The sequence below is a fragment of the Asterias rubens genome, chromosome 2 (genome assembly GCF_902459465.1).
Source record: "Asterias rubens chromosome 2, eAstRub1.3, whole genome shotgun sequence".
In the NCBI taxonomy this organism is placed as follows: domain Eukaryota; kingdom Metazoa; phylum Echinodermata; class Asteroidea; order Forcipulatida; family Asteriidae; genus Asterias; species Asterias rubens.
In genome coordinates this window covers 21,522,509-21,541,352 of record NC_047063.1, presented here as the reverse complement: position 1 = coordinate 21,541,352, position 18,844 = coordinate 21,522,509, and the positions used below count along the sequence as shown (strand labels likewise).

General features: G+C 41.2%; 2 protein-coding genes across 2 annotated transcripts in view; one reads left to right on the top strand and one right to left on the bottom strand.

The window, feature by feature from the left end:
- Window positions 1-585, top strand: part of LOC117307270 (selenocysteine-specific elongation factor-like) — a 64,231-nt gene extending 63,646 nt beyond the window's left edge. Inside the window, exon 16 of the mRNA XM_033791981.1 lies at window positions 209-585. Within this exon, the coding sequence (XP_033647872.1) occupies window positions 209-339 (131 nt within the window). The 3' untranslated portion in view covers window positions 340-585. The remainder of the gene's footprint in view (window positions 1-208) is intronic.
- Window positions 586-4,724: 4,139 nt separating this feature from the next.
- LOC117307239 lies at window positions 4,725-17,869 on the bottom strand. The gene is made up of 11 exons (XM_033791925.1): window positions 17,786-17,869; window positions 16,088-16,351; window positions 14,646-15,126; window positions 13,456-13,688; window positions 12,424-12,536; window positions 11,679-11,750; window positions 10,384-10,512; window positions 8,622-8,752; window positions 7,420-7,569; window positions 6,838-6,996; window positions 4,725-6,521 (listed from the first exon to the last, which is right to left on the bottom strand). Exons 2-11 carry the CDS (start codon window positions 16,253-16,255, stop codon window positions 4,852-4,854), a joined length of 3,306 nt encoding a protein of 1,101 aa, XP_033647816.1. The 5' UTR covers window positions 16,256-16,351; window positions 17,786-17,869; the 3' UTR covers window positions 4,725-4,851.
- Window positions 17,870-18,844: the final 975 nt, after the last annotated feature.

The following is an 18,844-nucleotide window of genomic DNA, read 5'->3' as shown; positions in this document are numbered from 1 at the left end:
AAATCAATAGCTCCCTCTTGCGAACTGCTACAGGTACGCTGAGGTCACACGCATGTTTTTACGCACAGAGAACAGCTATTTTCCAATGATTTGCCTCCTTTGAGAGAGGGTGACGTCATATGCAATGAGTCTATATGGGTAAAACCAAAATGAATAATTCTTTATCCCCGATGCAAACTTAACATTCTATTACATTCCTTTTGTAAAGGTGACTCGGAGGAAGGACCAACACCTACAAGTGAAGGAGACGGAGCCTCGTTAAAACATCAACCAATCAAAATCAGCCTGCGATTCAAACGCTACGTTTATGATACAAAGAAACAGATGATCCAAGCGTGACATCAGATACTGGTAGCTCTCAACCTTATCGTTTCTCCCATGTCAGTAAGCACCTAGACTTGTGGACAAGTCGTGATATGTCGCGGTGATAGCGTTCCGATCTTCTCTGTGATTGGTTATTTCAATTACAGATTTTTCTTCCTCCGTGGACATAACCGCTCCGGTTTTTCAGCAGAATCTCAAAAACGCTTCCACCGTTTCAAACGAAATTATCAGGAGTTAGTTTGACAATGTTTGATTGTCGAATACATCCACACATAAGAAACATGTATATGATTAGAACAACAAAAAGGTTTAAACAAAAATATTGCAGCAATTTGATTAATTATGGATGCGAAAGAATGTATGATTTTTCATAATTTATTTCAAAGATTCTGTGAGAGGAAATAAATTTATGTATATTTTATGGCAATAAAAAAGTCGCTGTTGTCCTTTTTATCCTGATTGGAAAAAAGTTGTCTTATTGGTGTGTGTGAAAGAGATTTAACAATTTAGTTTGAATTTACTTCTCATTTACTCAGTGCCATAAATGATCCAGGAATACTTTTTTGTGGTAGAGTAGGGGTTAACCCGTATTTCTGGTTCATAGACACCTATCCGGGCGCACAAGTGTTGACCACTGCGCACCATTGCTGCTCAGGCCGAGCGATTAAGAGCACTGGATTCAATCTCTGGTGTTTGATCAGCAGGGTGTGGGTTCGAGGTTAGTTCGTGACACTTGCTATGTAAAATTGGGGAGGTATAGTGCTTTCTGCTCTACCAGCCAGGCTTCTGATTGATGATACCCAAGCCTACATTCGTATGGACTGTAAACATGGTAAAGGGGGGGGGGGGGGGTAACCCTGTTTCAGCCCTAGGAGTAGGTGGCAACTGCCTCTGGAATAAAATAATTGTAGACCACACCTTGAAGTGGCCTTCAGGCCTTGTGTGTCTTGCGACTAGCAATAAAATGTGCCTAGATTATGCAGAAAAAGTCACAGCAGTTTCTAAGTTTTGTGGGCAAAATGTAGGGCACTATCAATTTTGTTTTGTCGGATTGGTCTATAGCAAGCCCTGTATACAAGTTACTCAAGGATGTGAGCTACAGTGAAAAAGGGTGCGTTCGTTTATTTTCCCTGGGTCGACCTTTGTCTGCCCTGGTGCGTTCGAATGTCTGCTTTGACGGGGCTCACTTGGGTCAGCCCCCAGTGCCCTGCTTGTGGAGTGGGTCACTTGGGGGTGACCTGAGGTGCATGCCGTCACCAGGAGAGGGCGAGTGTGATCGTTCGCTTAGCCCTTGCGAGGGGCCCACCCGTGTGAGCACCACAGGGTCGACCCAGGGAAGCTAAACGAACGCACCCAAAGTTTACTCATGAGAAATCCTTAGTTTGATTACTAGGGTATGTCTTATAATAGGAATGTCTTGGTAAAACAGCTGAAGGTTGGCATAAAGAATTTCATTTGTGTACTCGTACACCTATATGTGTTAAAGGATTTGGGCACTTTTTGTAACACAAAACACGATGTCCACAGATTTACATTAAACTTACACCGTTTGAAGTTAATGATAGTAGAAAGCGTACCTTAAAATATTAGTTGCTGAGGTGCTGTAGTTTTTGAGAAATGAGTAAAAAAAAATGTCATGAAATTATGTTTTACATGCTAAAATAATTTTTGTCTCATGATCACTGAGACGAAAATTATTTTCATGACATTGTTTTACTCATTTCTCAAAAACTACAGCACTTCAGCAATTAATATTTTCAGGGAAGCTTTCGATCTACTGTCATTATCTTCAAACATTGTGTCAAACTGTGTAAGTTTAGTGTAAATCTGTAGACATTGTGTTTTTTTTGTCCTACAAAAAGTACATAGACCCTTTAAAGCAGATGTATAACATGGGTAATTTTCAATAACCAGTAACTGCACTATTGTGACCTAACATATAGACGATGTGACCTATGTTTACATTCAAACCGCCCTCTGTTGGCAAAACACTATACGTCATGTTTCGCCGGGCACTGAGTTGCGTATTCATAGTAAGATTGCGTACACTTTCTAGCTGGCTGCCAAAACACAAAGGTTTTGCCCGGCGGTATGCGCACGAATCATGTTATGGTTTCCGTGTGACGTCAGAGGTCACATCGTCTATAGATGAAATATCGAACCTGTAAAATGTTAAGCTCAACCGGTCATCAGTCATGAGAAATCCGTGAAACCCCTCTTTAAATGATTACGTTGCCTTGGAACGGGCGAGTTAGTCTATGAGAAGCGCTTTAAATCGTTTGCTATGAAATGCATATTGTTAGAAAGATGTTTTAAAAGTAGAGTATAAAGATCCACACAAATATGTCTCGAAATTGTAAGGTTTTCATTTTGCATCGTGAACTAACTGGGCATGCCATTTTGTGGAGCCATTTGTGGGGCCATTGTGCCTTAAGGCTGATTTGGGACGAGAGTGGCTGGGCCATGGTGCGTCAAGGCTGATGGGTGACACTATAATACATGTCCTGTGCTCAAGAGAAGTGCCTAAATTTTGATCAAAGCTACAGTACCAAAAAGAGATCCTCCCAAAAGAGATCATGCACTCATACAATGTAACTTCAAACAATGTACATGTATGTTCACTTCCCACAGAGCTTCAAACATTGACATTTAATGAATCGAGATCAAAACCTTGTAGATTTCTACAACCAGACTGACTGTTTTATTGTACTTGTTCTGCAAAACCATTAACTCTGCTACAAAAGCACATGATTTGTAAATAGAATCTGTACCAATGGAAATGGATTTCACACCACCTGGGTCATTATTGGGAGACTTTGAAATACTAGGTGGTCATCTGGGCCCAATTTCATAGAGCTGCTAAGCACAAAAATTTGCTTAACATGAAATTTCTTCCTGGATAAAAACAGGATTACCAACCAAATTTCCATGTAATTTTCAGGATTAAAGCAAACAACAGCTGAATACCTGTAACAAGCATATATACAACAAATGGACGTTTGGTTGGTAATCCTGTTTTATTATTGAAGAAATTTCTGGCTGAGCAAATTGTTGTGCTTAGCAGCTCTATGAAAGTGGGCCCTTGTCATAGACTTTATAAGCCCTGTTCATACTTCCTGCGAATGCTTCGTAAGAAGTGAGTTGGATATCCCAGTCTTTGCTATGAATGTTTCGCAGAAGTTAAAGGGAGCTCAACTATTCCAAATTGTTCGTTAGACTTTTGCCACAAAAACAAATTCAATCACACTTGCATTTGCAGGACATTTATGAACAGAGTTTTTAGTAAGGTAAACTTCCATTGTTTACTTCCAAGTTTTGAGCATGAACTCATGTCTGAGTAAAATGGATTTACTTAAGTATGTCTGCTGCCACCTAGTGTCCCTAAAAGTCTCACATCTAAAAAACAAAAATGCCAGGCACATAAATAAAATCTAAACTGTTGACCAGCCATAATCCTTTGTAATTTATGTTGCATTTAACTGGCTTCCTGCTGCCTTAAGATTGGCAAATAAAAACTATGAACACCACTTTTTGATGGTCTTTGAAACAGTTCATCTGACAACCAATCAATATTTCTCTTGAAATAGGGTCCTGTGACACACAAAAGTACTTTTCCATTCTAAATTTCTTTCTTATCAACAAATAAATCTTTCGTAGCTATTTCAATATCGTTTTCATTAAAAACAAAAATAAATGGTGTTAAAAACAAAGAAACACAATTTGTTTTTTCACATAAAACAAACCTTAAATTACCAACACCAAAGTAGAAGCGTCCCCACATAAATCATTTTTATCCAAAGCTTCAAAATGAAAACCACATCTCAAAATCCAGTAATTTGTTTTAAGAATTCCGACTGAACTGTATCGATTTCTCACATTTAAAAAAAACCTCATTTAATGACATAGGAGCCTTAGCTAACCAAGCCTGCACTAGCATTCTTCAAATAAATAAATCCATTTAGCAACACAAATCATAGCAACCATCAACAACGCTGATGTGGCCCGTTCACACCATGCACATGCCACACACAAAACTATGCAGTGCAGCAGACAGGGGGCAGAGCTGTGATTGGTCGCATACCTGCCAACTTTTTAAAACCTCAGAAAAAAAGGAACATCAGTTCTACAGTTCTACAGTTCCACAGATAAGCGGTGCAGGAAGTAAATAAAGCTTGTATCATGTACACACACAAATGATGCATTTCAAGCTACAAAGATCGCTGTATCCTGTCAGAAAGACACTTAATACCATTATTGCTGCGTCCTTTGGATTGGACGTAAAGCTCTTGGTCCAATGTGTTGTGTAATGCACGTAACAGTCCCCAGTGTTCCTGGCTTGATCGGCAGCATATTGCGCCACACATGCCACAGCTTGTAAATCATTACATAGTACCATGTAAAGGAATAGGTCTTAAACTTCATAAACATAGCTCCACAATACCTTGCTAAAAAATACTGAATGTTGAAGCGCCTTGGAGCATCACTGTGAGTGACTGATGTGAGCGCTTTAAGGAACCATAATTAAGTCTATTCCACTGTCGTTTCTGATGCTATTTGGGTGATAATTTCCTCATTGATGGCAATCTCCATATTAGCCCCTACATGCCCTCCAACCCCCTCCTCAAAAGTCATTTGTTCCAAAATATCCTGGGCAGACAAGTGCTCCTCAGTAGCATGGTCCCCAGTGACCTGGCTCGTTCCACTCCTGTGAAGGGGAGAATGCCTCTGATTGGAAAAGGCAGGGACAAAAGCCTCCTCCGTTTCGATCTCCATCTCAACAGAGTCCGTTGTGGATATATCAACCTTGTGCCCAACGGATACATCACGCAGTACCCAATCATGGTTTGTGTCGCTGCTTATGTGCCCGACATTCTGTCCGATATCAGGGACCAGAGTGGTCGACAGTCCATTGTTCGACTGGTTATGGCCATCCTGTAAATGAGCTTCATTGTGAGTCTCCGAAACTTGAGTAGGTGACTTTGAACTTTCAACTGTCGGACATTGTTGAATGATACTATTATGACTCGTAGTCGCCACTGACACCGGTTCCAACATTTGATGCTGGTGTACTGCAACACTGAGTGGCAAGTGCGAAGTCTGAGCAGCTGCAAGAGGAGACATGACTATGGTTTTGTTTGAGCCCGTCTGCACTGTGATTGGCTCCGGATATCTTTTCCTGGTCGATGATTGACGGCCGGACTGTACCACTGGCACCTTCTGTCCGTGGGATATTAATAAATGTGGCGTGCTCATTGGATTAGTGAATCGAACAATTCCCAATTGATCCCTGGTTGGCTGTGTAACAGTCTGAGGCAGCGTCACCGCAAGCCGACGGATCACAGTTCCCTGATTTTGTTGCGGCGCTACCGCCAGGTTTTTCAGCATTATCCCAGGTGTGGTCATAGGATTTGGGGGTCTCGGTCTAGGTGGGGCGATGGTAGCTGGAGGGTTTTGAGCCCGGTCCCCACCCGGTGAGGAGGGGGTTTCTGTTTGAACTGGTACTTGGATTATGTTCTGAGTTCCATCTGGGGACGAAATAACAAAAATATGGCTGCGGATGGGTTTAGTTACCCCTCCACCAGCAAGTTGTGCCTTAGGTGATGCTGGACCAGCATGGCTGATGGACTCACCCTCATGTCGTTGGTGCTGGGGTACACTGACGATAAACCTCCCCATAGGGGTGGTAATGGTACTGGTGCCCCTGCTACTCGGTGAGGCAACCCTACCATGCCCCCCATGCGGTGAGCCATTACTCTGTTTTGCTCCCCCGAGCGATGTCTGCCTTGTAAAAGCATCCGGAGGGTGTTGTAGGGTCGGACATTCCGATTGATACGCAGCAAACCCTTTGGTGGCTTCCTGCTTCTGAGCGAGAGCCTTAACCCGTTCCTGACTCAGTCTCTCCATGCGCTTCAAGGCATAGTCCTCTTCGGTTGCCAGACCCTTTTTCTTCTGATAAGGACCCCTGGTCCTCTTGGGCGGTTCCTCAACAGTGTAGGAGCTTTTGAATTTAGGCTGCCGTCCTGAACGAGTCGGTTGGCTGAGTATGGTTTCCATGTTGATCTCCTCGTCGCTGGCTTCGCTCAGTCTGGCCACGGTTTCTATGGTCGTCTCCGTTCCTCCATCGAGAGTTTCGTCTCTCATAGTAGCTTCCTCCATCTCAACGGATTCCACATCAGAATCGTTACCGACGTCACAATCTAAAACCAAAGCAGAACATAAATTAAAAATGGCAGACTCCTCTAAAGGGTTTTGGGTATTTTTTGTAGGACACAATTCACAATGTCCACAGATTTACGTACATTAAACTCATACGGTTGGAAGATAATGATGGCAGAAATCTTCCCTTCAAATGTCAAATATTACTTGCTGAGGTGCTGTAGTTTTTGACAAATTTGTAAAAACAAGTTACAAAAATATCAGTGAGACGAACATTATTTTAGAAAGAACATATGGATATTAAAGCGAGCAATGAATACCAGGTGGGCTCATCTGAGGGGGGGGGGGGGGGCTTACCTCTGTCCTCCACCTTCTTCCTGATCATCCCTTTGCTCCTGCTCTGTCCTCTCCCTTTCCCTTTGGCTCCCTTCATCTTCTTTGTGACACGATTCTCTGTCTCCGAGTCTGAACTGGGCTCCTTATTGAACAGAGACATGTCAAAGTGTTTCCTGTCTTCTGATTAGGAAATAATAAAAAATAAAGTACTTGCAGGAGAACATTCAAAATCTCCTAAAAGGAATTCCACAAGTTTGACAAAAATACCTGTATTAAATCCACCTTAAAGGCCCTAGACACGATTGGTAACTATACTCAAAACAATTGTTAGCATAAAAACTTACTTGGTAACAAACGATGGAAAGCTGTTGATCAAATATTGTGAGACAAAGTTCCCTCTGAAGTAACATAGTTGTTGAGAAAGAGGTAATTTCTCACTTAAAAATTAAAAGACTTCAGTCCTGAAGCCTTTATTAGGCATTAGAAACCACACAAAATGTTTGAGCAACAATGTTTTTTCTGTATGGACATTTTGTTTTGTGTCCTAAAAAAAATCCCCAACCCTTTTTAACCAGACTAATGACATCGGGCACTGGAACTTACTTATAGCCTTGTCCAAAGCAATTCTGTTGAGTCTCTCCTCCCGCTTAAACTTGTTCTTGATTTGTTGTCTGGTTCTTTTGGGGAACATAGCGTTGATCATAGTGAAGTCAGTTCCGACGGCGCTCAGAGCCATGTAGAACTTTGCAGTGTCTGAACAAGAAAGAGAGACAATTGCATCATCATCATCATCGTTCTCTGTGGTCCAAACCAAACCATTTGTTGCAGACTGCCACAGCTGCTGTGCCGGTGAGTCGTTATCCACTTCTAGCTGGCGCAACCAGGTTTTGCGTGGTCGCCCTCTGGGTCTCTTTCAGGCTTGGCCAGGACTGAGCCCCCCCCCCCCCGACAATTGCAGCATTGTATAAATAAAAAAGCGTAGATGCAGTTTTTTTTTAACACCATAGCCGTGTGGTCTAGCAAATCTTCTAAAGGGCATTCCATCAATGGCAACAAGCAATATTTTTGTCCGTGCTTACAGATTTTCTTGACCTCCAGGCCTGATACTTCATGAGGGCAAGCAGGGAAAGTGGCGCAATGCCTGTGGGCCAAAGACATTGCATTGCAAATGCGCTGTACGGGCATGAAACTAGTTTAAAGAATATCAACAGTTCTTAAACTACACACTATTATACAAACACGCATGACTAAAAGGTGAGACAACTGGCAGGACAAAATGTTTAAAAGAAAGTCACACGCTTTGGTTTTAAGTGAACTCTTGAACAGATCTAGTGAGTTTGCACTCCTAACATGTGTTGGAAACTAGCCACAGAGTTCGGGGGCTGTGTATGAAAAAGATCTCTGGCCATATGTAACTGTATTTGTGGTTCTTCTTGGAAGCAAGCATTTGGTCTTGAAGTCAGAGAAGTTACGCTGTTAAGCGGACCATCTCCCTCTAACATTGTACTTGATAGACAGATAGGCACAACTCCTCCTCGAGTTATTACGGTAGTTAATGAATGAACGAATAAAATGCCAATATAGTGTTCATTTGGTTTTACTTCTTTGGGGTGTGTGTCTTATGCTAGCATGATATTGAGTCCTCAGGAAAAATACCTTATCAAGAACAAGGGCTAACCTACACAAGGTGTTGGCTCTAATAGACATTTCAGACTTTTTAATTGCAATTTTTCAGATTTTTCCAAGGGCCCAAAAATCAGAAATCAGACTTAAGTAGGAAGAATATGATGCCTACTTATGCGTACCCTTTACACTCCATGCGGTGGTGTAAGTTCTCTTTCCGAAGCTGGCATACGTCGTGTGAGAAGACTCCTCCTGCACAGCTTCGCTGTTCTCTAAATGAAGGGTCTTAGCTGGTGATGCATCCTTCACAAGACTGGGCAAATTAAAGTTCAATAGTGATGTCCATGTAATAATAATAATAATTGTGGCTTCGTATGTAGTGCACATGTCCGTCACTCAGTGACGCTCCTGGCGCTGTAATTACATACAGTATTTCCTGCAAGATGTGGGACTAAGTTTGAATTATGAGACCTAATTCTGATAGCACCATGTAATGTTTTTACAAAGTGCTGTGGCGCAATTTGCTGCCAATCGGACCAGGAACTTTGATGTAGGGCCAAGTTCATAGATAATAATATAATAGTATACATTTATACAGAAAGATAGAATATTGAATGTTGTGAATTCTGAGACCCAATTTCTGAGACCCACCTTACAAGGGTTTACAAGGTGCAAGGGCGCATACAGCAGCCACAGCCAGGAACACCGGGGCGAACCCCTTCTCTATTCAGTAAGTGCACTGGGTTCTTTTACATGCATTACAAAACACATGGGACCAATGGCTTTACGTCCCATCCGAAGGACGAAGAAATAGTTAAGTGTGCTTAAAAAATAAAGCTAAGGACACAAGTGTCCTAGCTTGGGATTCGAATCCAGTCTCTGCTGATCAGAAACACCAGAGTTTGAACTCTGCATAACCGCTCGGCCACAACACCTCCCTATAGCTGCTTTAAGGAAGTGTTGTGGCCGAGCGGTTAAGTTAAAGAATTTGAGTACTTTTTGTAGGACACAAAAAACAATGTCCACAGAATCACCTAAAACTTACACCGTTTGAAGAACATGGTACTAGAAGGCTCACCTTGATGAGGTGCTAATGAGTAAAACAATATCACGAAAATACGTTTTCATTGCATTTTCTGTCAGTGGCTCTTGAGTGCAATGCAGAACATTGTAGACACAAATCAACAGGCATGCAACTGCCAGTTGAAAAAAAAAAGGAAAATTTTCATTGGCACAATGGAAGTGTGGAGCGAGGCAGCCGAAACGCCACGGGACATGATACCCACAATGGTACCCCAAAAAATGTTCAATTCAATTCAATTCAATTTATTTATGTTGAGGTTTATTATGCTCTTAGGTGCATTGTTCTCTAACATTGTGCATTGTTAGCATGTACTAGGCTTATTTTACATGATTGTAGTTGTACACTGTACTGTTGTTGCCAGGCATATATTAGGCGGAAACGTGGAAGAGTTGCATGCCTGAATCCATCTCATAATTCAAAAATTTCAAAAAATCTTATCTTTTAAATTTTTCTAAGCACCTCGAGTATCTCATTGGTAGATTATGTGTACTAGACGTGAGCCTCCAATATCTTTATCCTTATATAATTATTCAGCAAAAAAACAATTCTTTGGTGGATTGACAATGGTATGAATTCGATAATAGTGAGCTGTCAAATTGAAACTAACCACACTTTGCCTTCAAAAGGTTTCTTCAAGTGACACCCAAAAAGTGGCTTTTGAGAGCACCTGGTGTCACAGATATACATGTACGTACAACAAACCCTTCTCAAATGACTTGACTACTTTCTCATACTAAGGTACTTGCACTCGAACATCACACACACACATGCTACTAAAGGTACACCAAGACGTGCTATGGAAAGCAATGCTTGATGCCTGAGTTAAGTCTGAGTTTAACCTTGTGCTGTCCAATATTTACCTTGTGCTGTCCAATATGATGGAGCCGTCAGGCCCAATCTTGACCTGGGGTGCAAAGGGGTCAACATCCTCCTCTTTTTCCTCTTCCTCCGCTTCATTGTCCGAGTTATGAGCACTACTGTTTACAGAGCTGTCACCAAAAAAAAAAAGTGTACAAATTATTATTTAAAAGGTTTTTACTCCCAGGTGCTCAGGGGGTCGATTTTACAAAGATTAGAACTAGTCCTAACTTAGGACTAGTCCTAACTTAGGAATAGCCCTAGAAAGACTTAAGGCTAGTCCCAAGTTAGGACGAGTAACTCTTCCTAACTTGCAATAAGACTAGTCTTAACTCTTTGTGGAATCCACCCCTGGCTAGGAATCATCCAGAGAACTGCGTCTGCATCCAATGAAGCACCCAAGCGTGTCTTCAGGAGACGCGGACGAGTATACTGTCCAAAACGCGGAGTCCACACAGGTTCCTTTTTAGAGCCAGCACTCTGACAAAAGCGGTTCGAAGTATGGTTGTACCAGCAATTTTACTGTTTATTTTACTAATAGTTAATTCTTAGAATAAAATTAGGTGTGATCCCTGGATACAGTATAATAAGAATGACCCGCCTCTGACTGACACCCATTGGAGATATTGACCAAATTGGTAAACAAACCAAGATTAGGTCAAGATACATGCATGACATGTAGCTAAGCTAGCAGAGCACCGACAGGTTAATCAAAAGTTTTAAATCCTGTTCTAGTTTCTTAGCTCACCCTTAAATAGGGTTGAAAAAAACACGATGTCAGTTTCCCCCAGTCAGCTTGTGGTTTGTTACAAAGTAAGGTTTGCGATGACAAAAAAAACAATCTTTTGTGAGTGGTGGTTTCTTTTGAGGGACACGTTGCCTTGGATCGGTTGAGTTGGTCCCTGAACAGCGTTTGAAACTGTTTGTTACAATCCAAACAAACAAGCCTCGAAATCGCGTGGTTTTCCTTTCCTTTTACTTTGCGAACTAACACTGTCGGGCATTTTATGGAGTCAAAACTTCACTTCACAAAATAGCCTGCCATGTTTGTTCACAACCTGCCGTGTTTGTTCACACTGTATAAGGAAAACCATGCAATTTCAATGTTCAGGGCATATTTATGTGGATAGTTATATTCTACTTTAAAAACATCTTTCTAACCATGCATTTGACCCAAAAAAAAACATTTCAAACACCTTTCATAGACCAACTCGCACGATCCAAGACAATGTGTCCCTTTAAATACAGGTTCATTACTTGATACAGATGTGGTTTTACGATTTGGGAGGAAACTTACTTATTTGCGCTGACCGCGTGCTCCGTCATGATGGTTCGAGGAAATCTCTTCTCTCTGTTTCCCAATGTGTTCCTAACCAGCAAAGGCAAAGAAAACAAACATAAAAGTGTAGTCAACTTATGTCAAGTCATCCAAGCTGGTTTAATCTACACAACATGAACGGTGCAGGTTTTATTAAAAGAAACTATATATTAAAAAGTAAAGTTACCCTAGACGAAATAAAGGTATTACTTTACATTCATTAATACCCCAGACAGTTTCTCTACTCCTGGGGGTGTTTAAATGGTTGATAATGACCAGCTGGAGCTGTTTATAACCGGCTGGCTTCCGCGTGTCAGGCGCACGAGATTATCATGCCGAGCGCAATTTATAGCTGTAAGTAACAGCGCGTAATCTATTTCTAAGAGCGCACGCATACACATCCCACGCGCATCAAACCTCAAAGTGTCTATAAATGTACTTTTTAAAGTTTTGTAACAAAAGGGCATTTATGAATGGGAATAAAAGAGTAGTGACTCATTCTTAAACGTCCGTTTAAAACCTTGCAGGGTCTTTTTGTAAGATATTACGCAGTGATCATCACAATAAACTCAATCATTATCAGATAAGGTGCATCGGAAGATAAGACGAGGTGATTTTTTTGCACCTCTGAAATATCAAAAATTGAGTTGTAAATCTCGTCCTAAGTCCTAAGATTAGTCTTAAGATAGGAAGAGTTTTGTGAAATCGACGGCTGATGACTTACTTCATTGGGCTGGTCTTTGGGTTGAAATAGATGAGGTCACTCATCGTCATCTTACTTCTCTCTGGTGGTTGTGTCTTCTTCTTGACGTAGTTTCGTCTGCGCTTAGCTGGAGTCTACCAATAAACAAAACAAGAACAACCAAATTGCTATAGGTCTGGGTCTCAGTATATGGAGCCGCTAAGCACAGAAGTTATCATGCTTAGCAGAAATGATATACTAGTCAAAATACTTTTTAAATGGTTCACTGTAATATAAAAACAAAAACAAAAACCAATAAATCTAAAAATCTGAACTCGGACTATAGCAGGGAGAATGTCATGCCTGGATATATTGACCCCCCTTTCATGACGCACAACGCATCTCTCAACAATGCATGTTTACCATTTCCAACATTTTGTGAGTCACATAATTAATGAGAAATTAGATGTTGACCAACGTAGAATGAACCAACGGTATAAATGCAAAATAAAAATAGTTAATGGCCACACATTTCAACCCAAGCAGAGTCGTTCTCAGGATTAAAGCCATTGGACACTTTCGGTAAACAGTATTGTCCAAGGCCCACACTTCCTGTATCACAACTTATATATAAAATAACAAACCTGTGAAAATTTAGGCTCAATTGGTCATCAGAGTCGGGAGAAAATAACGGGAAAACCCACCCTTGTTTCCGCACGTTTCGCCGTGTCATGACATGTGTTTAAAATAAATCGGTAATTCTCGAAATCGAGAGTTGATATTGTTTTAATGTTTTCTCAAAAAGTAAAGCATTTCATGGAACAATATTTCAAAAGAAGTCTTTCACTATTGCCTTCTGTAAATCCTGTAAGTTATTTGTAAATCTGTGAACTTTTAATTTTTTTTCTGTACCGAAAGTGTCCAATGGCTTTAAGGAGCTGCTAGAGTCAAAATATCAGGCCATTAACTACTTTTCAAATAATTTGTGAACATTTGAACCCCAAAATATCACAAAGGATAAAGGCGTGTTAGTGTGCTGCGCATCATGCAAAGGGTCAAACCCCAAGTAGTTACCTCCGAGACCATTTTGTCCTTAAGCTCACGCAGTTTCTTTTGGTAGATATTCTCAGAGCCACTTGGTGTTTTCTCGCTGATGCTCTCGGACCGAGCAAGAGCGGGTCTGACGGGTGTGCTCAGGGTGACTGGCACAGGGTTGATCTGAGATGGGGTTTTAGTGGTTTGTGGTACATGTACATGGGAAGTCTCCTTTGGTGATGGGGCAGTGGTGGTGTGCTCTTTGGCTGGAGCTGAAAACAAAATTGGATCGAGAGGGGATAAAATAAATTGATCAGGTTGATAATAAAAATTGCTTGTTTTGACCTGGTGAAAAAGTTAAATGCTATACTTGAAGCAAGTTAACATTTGATATTCCGGGGGGGTTTCAGTAGGTCAGCAAATTTAATGTTTTAGTGTTGTCTGGGTAAACTCCACAATCTGGTTAATTTGAATGCAAGGCTTTTTGTACCTCTGCAATTTAGTTCCCCTCTCTGCAGAGTGTGGGTTCGGATCCCAGTCGTGACATTTGTGTCTCTGAGCAAGACACTTAACTATAATTGCTTCTCTCCACCCATGGGTGGTAAATGGGTACCTGTGAGGGCAGAGATAGTTCTTGTGATTGATTTACATGTAGCCGAGTAGCGCATATTAATGTTGCACAGGCTGCATACTCCCTTTCAGGGAGCTGAGATGGTTTAAGGAGTGAATTAAGGCTCAGTGACCAGGGGTAATAATCTGAAGCGCTTCAGGACGCCCTCCGCATGTGAAAAGCGCTTATATAAAAACAGGTTACCCTGATGGGGGTCATTGCCATGCAATATTGTACTTAAAATCGTACTTAAATAAATATTTTTATATTTCGTAATGTTTTTTGGTAATTTTAAAAATAGTACTAGATATTTTCTTATGCCCTGTAATTTTAAATGCAATTCAGCCTCTGGCTGCCAAGTTTGATTGTTTTTTTTTAATAAATCAATAATAATAATAGAACAAAATCACCAAATAATCTAATGTTGTCAAGAATATTTTTGTTTAAAAACGTTAAACCTGAGAATCTGAGAAGCGGAATTTTTGTGAGAGTCCATCATTGTATCACCACTTTGGAGTTTGACTGAAATTTGTACATGTTCCCACCAGTTCCATGTTGGCAACTACACACATAAAAAAAACAAATAAACACGGCACATGAAAATGGACGTCAAACTTACATGGACTACTCGCGGATGTCACAGTTGAACTGATCCCTGGCACTCGTTGTATTGGTGGAGGCTGCGGCGGTCTCATAACTCCATCTCCAGGCTCTTTCCTTCCTCTTACTCCGCCACCTCCTCGGGCTTTCTTTCCGACCTCATTCTCTTTCTCAACCGCAGTGAATTGAGGTTTGGAAGTGACCTTCACTGGCAGCTGGCTTGGGGTGGAACGCAACCTCGGCTGTCCCAGGTTGGGAACGGCGGTGATACGCTTACGGCGTACAGCACTTGCTTTTGACGGAGACTCATCAGGGGTCGGTTTTGTTGGAGAGCTTGGCGTCTCCTTGACTGGGGATATTGAGTCAGGGGTTTGTAAAGAACTCAACGGGTCCTGTGATGGTGGTGTTGGTTTTGGAGGTTCACCAGGAGCTTCTACTTTGTTCTGCTGTGGACTCGGCTGCGTCTGTTGTGCCGAGGTGATATCTTTCTTCCCCGCAGCCTAAAAGAAATATATCACATTAAAGACTCATCATGCATTGATTTTATTATCTCCCATGAAATTATGTACAATAATCAGTGACAAACATAGGAAAATTAGCTTTTCATTCAACAAAAAGGCGGTAGTGTGATAAAGGTTTACTAAACTATATTCAATCCAATTGTGGACACAACAAGTTGAACCTGGGACCTCCAGATATGTGTTCCAGCAGTCGTGCCAGTGCTCTCGGACCCCGTCGCAATGTGGATTAGCAACCAAGCGCAAAAAAAGCAGGATCAGACTCAAGTCAATATTTATAGTAAATACATTTTTATTTATTTTGATGTTTGTTTGTAGTTGCTGAGCACCTCTGAAAAACTGTGTTTCACTGAGAGGTATCACCAGGGTAAAAAGAAGAAATAAAAAAACGTAAAATAAAATATTGCGCTGAGGCATCTTTTACATGGTGCTGTGTAATAGAATAGGTCTCATACTCTCACCACGTAGCTCCACAGTACCTTATAGAAAAAATACCGAGCGCTTTGAGATGCCCATTGAGAAGTATATTTAAACACTATAAAAACTGCATGATATTAATAATCATTGTAAAAAGTAGTAGTAGTATACACACTGCATTGAAACTTTGCCTACCAGTGTATCGCAAAGACCTCGTAGCTATTCATTTATCTTCACTTTCTTCAGCTACGTGGCCCCTTTGCTCTTCTTTCATTGCTCTATTCCAGCTTTTCCCGGGACCCTCCGCCACGACACTCTTTGGTAACTATGCTTTCTCAGTCGTAGCTCCAACATTTTGGAGCCAGCTACTACCCAGCCACATTCATTGGACTTTTTTAAATCAATACTTAAAACCCAAACGTTTTGTTCAATCTGGTTAAAGCGCTTAGAAATTTTTATATTGCGCTCTATAAATAATGTATTGTTTTATTATTATGTTTTATTTTCGTCTGCACTGTTTACGTACCAATGTTGGCTCTGCAACTGAAGGCCTCGTCGCTGATCTCAGTCCTGTCTTGGGGGCGGGCAAGTCTTGCTTGGAGCTGCTTAACTCCTTGTCCTGGGAGGGCGGTGTTGGGATGTTCCGACGGGATGCCGAGAGATTAATACTGGGGCGGATCTTTGCTCGTCTCATGATGGCTTGATTACAGAAGTGTCTTCCAGTACAGAGGTCCCTACTTCAGCCATCAGCGTCAAGTTGTCGATCTTTTGCTTCTTACACTGTGTTATGCTGAAGCCAAACAGAAAAAAACAATATTGTTTAGTTTGAAGGTCTATTTTGCAAACAAAATGTAAACAGTACCTTCATGGTGATCTTGTTCACTTCTTGTTTATATACGATCATGACATCCACCAGTGATGACCAAGTCATATGGTTAATGCAGCTTCGCTCAAACTGCCTCAACTTTATAGAGCAATCTTCCGAAACATCTAAAATTAAAAACATCGACTCCATTGTTAACTTTAAGATTGCTTTAAAGACACACTTTTTTAACATGTTTAACATTTAATTCATCCATTTTTGTTTGTTACCCAGTTTACACAGTACATCTCGTATTTGTATTTTGTTGTGATTTTCTCAAGAGCGCTTAGGGACATGTTTATTTACTAAAATATAGCAAGAGAGTTCGCTCTAATAAAGAACAACCCAAACAAACTCTATCTGGCTAGTACTTCTAGAAAGTATAACTTAGGCAAGAAGTACATTATAGACCGAACTGAATAACCCTTTTTTGCTATGAAAAGTTGCCATCTTGTAGGGCAAACTGTATAGTGCGTCCAAACGCGTATATCATCGAAGCACGCAGCACGCAACATTCCCGATTAGATTTCTACGGTACACGCACACACGCATGCACAGAAGCCATCTTGTAGGTCAGATATCTGAACGGTGATGTCGTATTCCACACGGTCTATTGAGGCTGTATCCTTTTTGTTTTTCTTTTTGATATTTTTACCTTCAAAAAGACAAGTTTTCTGTGTATTTCTCATAAAAATTACCAATTTTTTTAAGAGCTTGTAATGTAACTGCATAATACACTACAGTGGTGACTTTAAACTGAAGAATTGGTGGCCAATTTGAATTGGAATGCTTGAAAAATATTTATAGAAAAAAGACCCTCATCCTCCTGGGAGATCAACTGGTATTTGTTTTAACTTCAACTTGGAAAATAATAGACTGACAAAACTTAGACTTATAGTAGAATTAGAGATTAGACCCAGTAACTGGGGCGCTGTTACTCCCAGAACTATTTCTGTTTTGTCCGCTCTCGTCTCTGGTTACGGGAGGCGATAGCGGACGAAATCGAAATAGTTCTAGGAGTAGAATAGGGCGCTGTATTCCTTTTTTCGAAATGTTTACATTATCAGTCATATGACACCGATAATGTCAAAATTTCGAAAAAGGAAAACAGCGCTCCAGTTTAAACTGGGTTTAAATCCTTGGTCCCTCTACTACTATACTAATCATTCATGGGAACCCATTCAATCATGTGTCATCTTCATGCATTGTAATTGTTGAAGTAAAAAAATTATTTGGATGAAATTCATTACAATTTCAGAATTTGCAAACGAATATAGCTTACTCTTGCTTGCCGACAACAACTTATTCACCCGAGAACAACCAACTAACAAATTACGAAATATAGCATGTGTTCGCACTTACCATACACTTTACAATCATATATTAACGTCCACAAAAAGTCTGTTCACTGCTTTCGTGATAAGTCATTGTAAGTAGCTGCAGCAGAATCACCGTCACACTTTGACAATTCTACTATAGCCGGGTAACCAACCGGTCACACTTCGGCAACCTGCAAACCCGACACCCACGAACTCGGCACCTTACACACACTCGGCAAAAATCAACCCTCCCGAGTTTTCAAGGTGCCGAGTTGAGCGGGTGCCGAGTTGAGCGGGTGCCGAGTTTGCGAGGTGCCGAGTTTGCGAGGTGTCGAGAATGTTCCCCGAAGATCCGCTTGGTGGCGCTCCTCGCTCTAAAGTTGATGTTTGTGCGCGCATGGTAAGTCTATTGAATTTTGTTGTGGGGTTTAAAAAAGGTTGATAGATTGTTTGACTTTGAGTTAAAGTATTATAGGTGGAAACTGGTTAAATTTGACGGGGATGACGACCAAACTGTACTGACTTGAACCAGGGCATCCCCAGGGGTGGGGGTGGGTGGGCAATTGTGGGACCCTGAATCCTGGTATCCAGGAGAGGAGGTCACTGTAAATATAATTTGAAAGTGTACTGTAAATGTAATAACAATATAAACCAAAAGGGAAACTGACTGGGTAAATTTGTAAATGATTTTTGGGGTTGAACAAAGAATTGACTAGAGTGGGATTCGAACCAACTACCTCCGGATTAACGTGCCGGCGCTCTACCAACTGAGCTATCTAGCCCTATGTTGGTGGTGTCCCTATTTTGTCAATATCTTTGTTCGGGGTGCCAGTCAGAAGCCATACAACCGTTAACTGCCGTGTAGCCAGGGATCACACCCAAATTACGATACAACATGGGAAGCAGCAGCTAGGGGATCACCTTAAGGGGATGCGACTTTTTGTTTCAGATATCAATATAAACCACAAGGGAAACTGACTGGGTAAATTTGTAAATGATTTTTGGGGTTGAACAAAGAATTGACTAGAGTGGGATTCGAACCAACGACCTCCGGATTAACGTGCCGGCGCTCTACCAACTGAGCTATCTAGCCCTATGTTGG

What these genes read in the sequence shown, in the direction of transcription:
- LOC117307239 (XM_033791925.1), bottom strand. Translation starts at nt 16,255, where the DNA reads ATGAGACGAGCAAAGATCCGCCCCAGTATTAATCTCTCGGCATCCCGT. An exon ending in AGGACAAAATGGTCTCGGAG is followed by an intron (nt 12,537 to 13,455) that starts GTAACTACTTGG and finishes GTTTATTGGTAG; the next exon opens with ACTCCAGCTAAGCGCAGACG. An exon ending in CACCGCATGGAGTGTAAAGG is followed by an intron (nt 7,570 to 8,621) that starts GTACGCATAAGT and finishes TTTCTTGTTCAG; the next exon opens with ACACTGCAAAGTTCTACATG.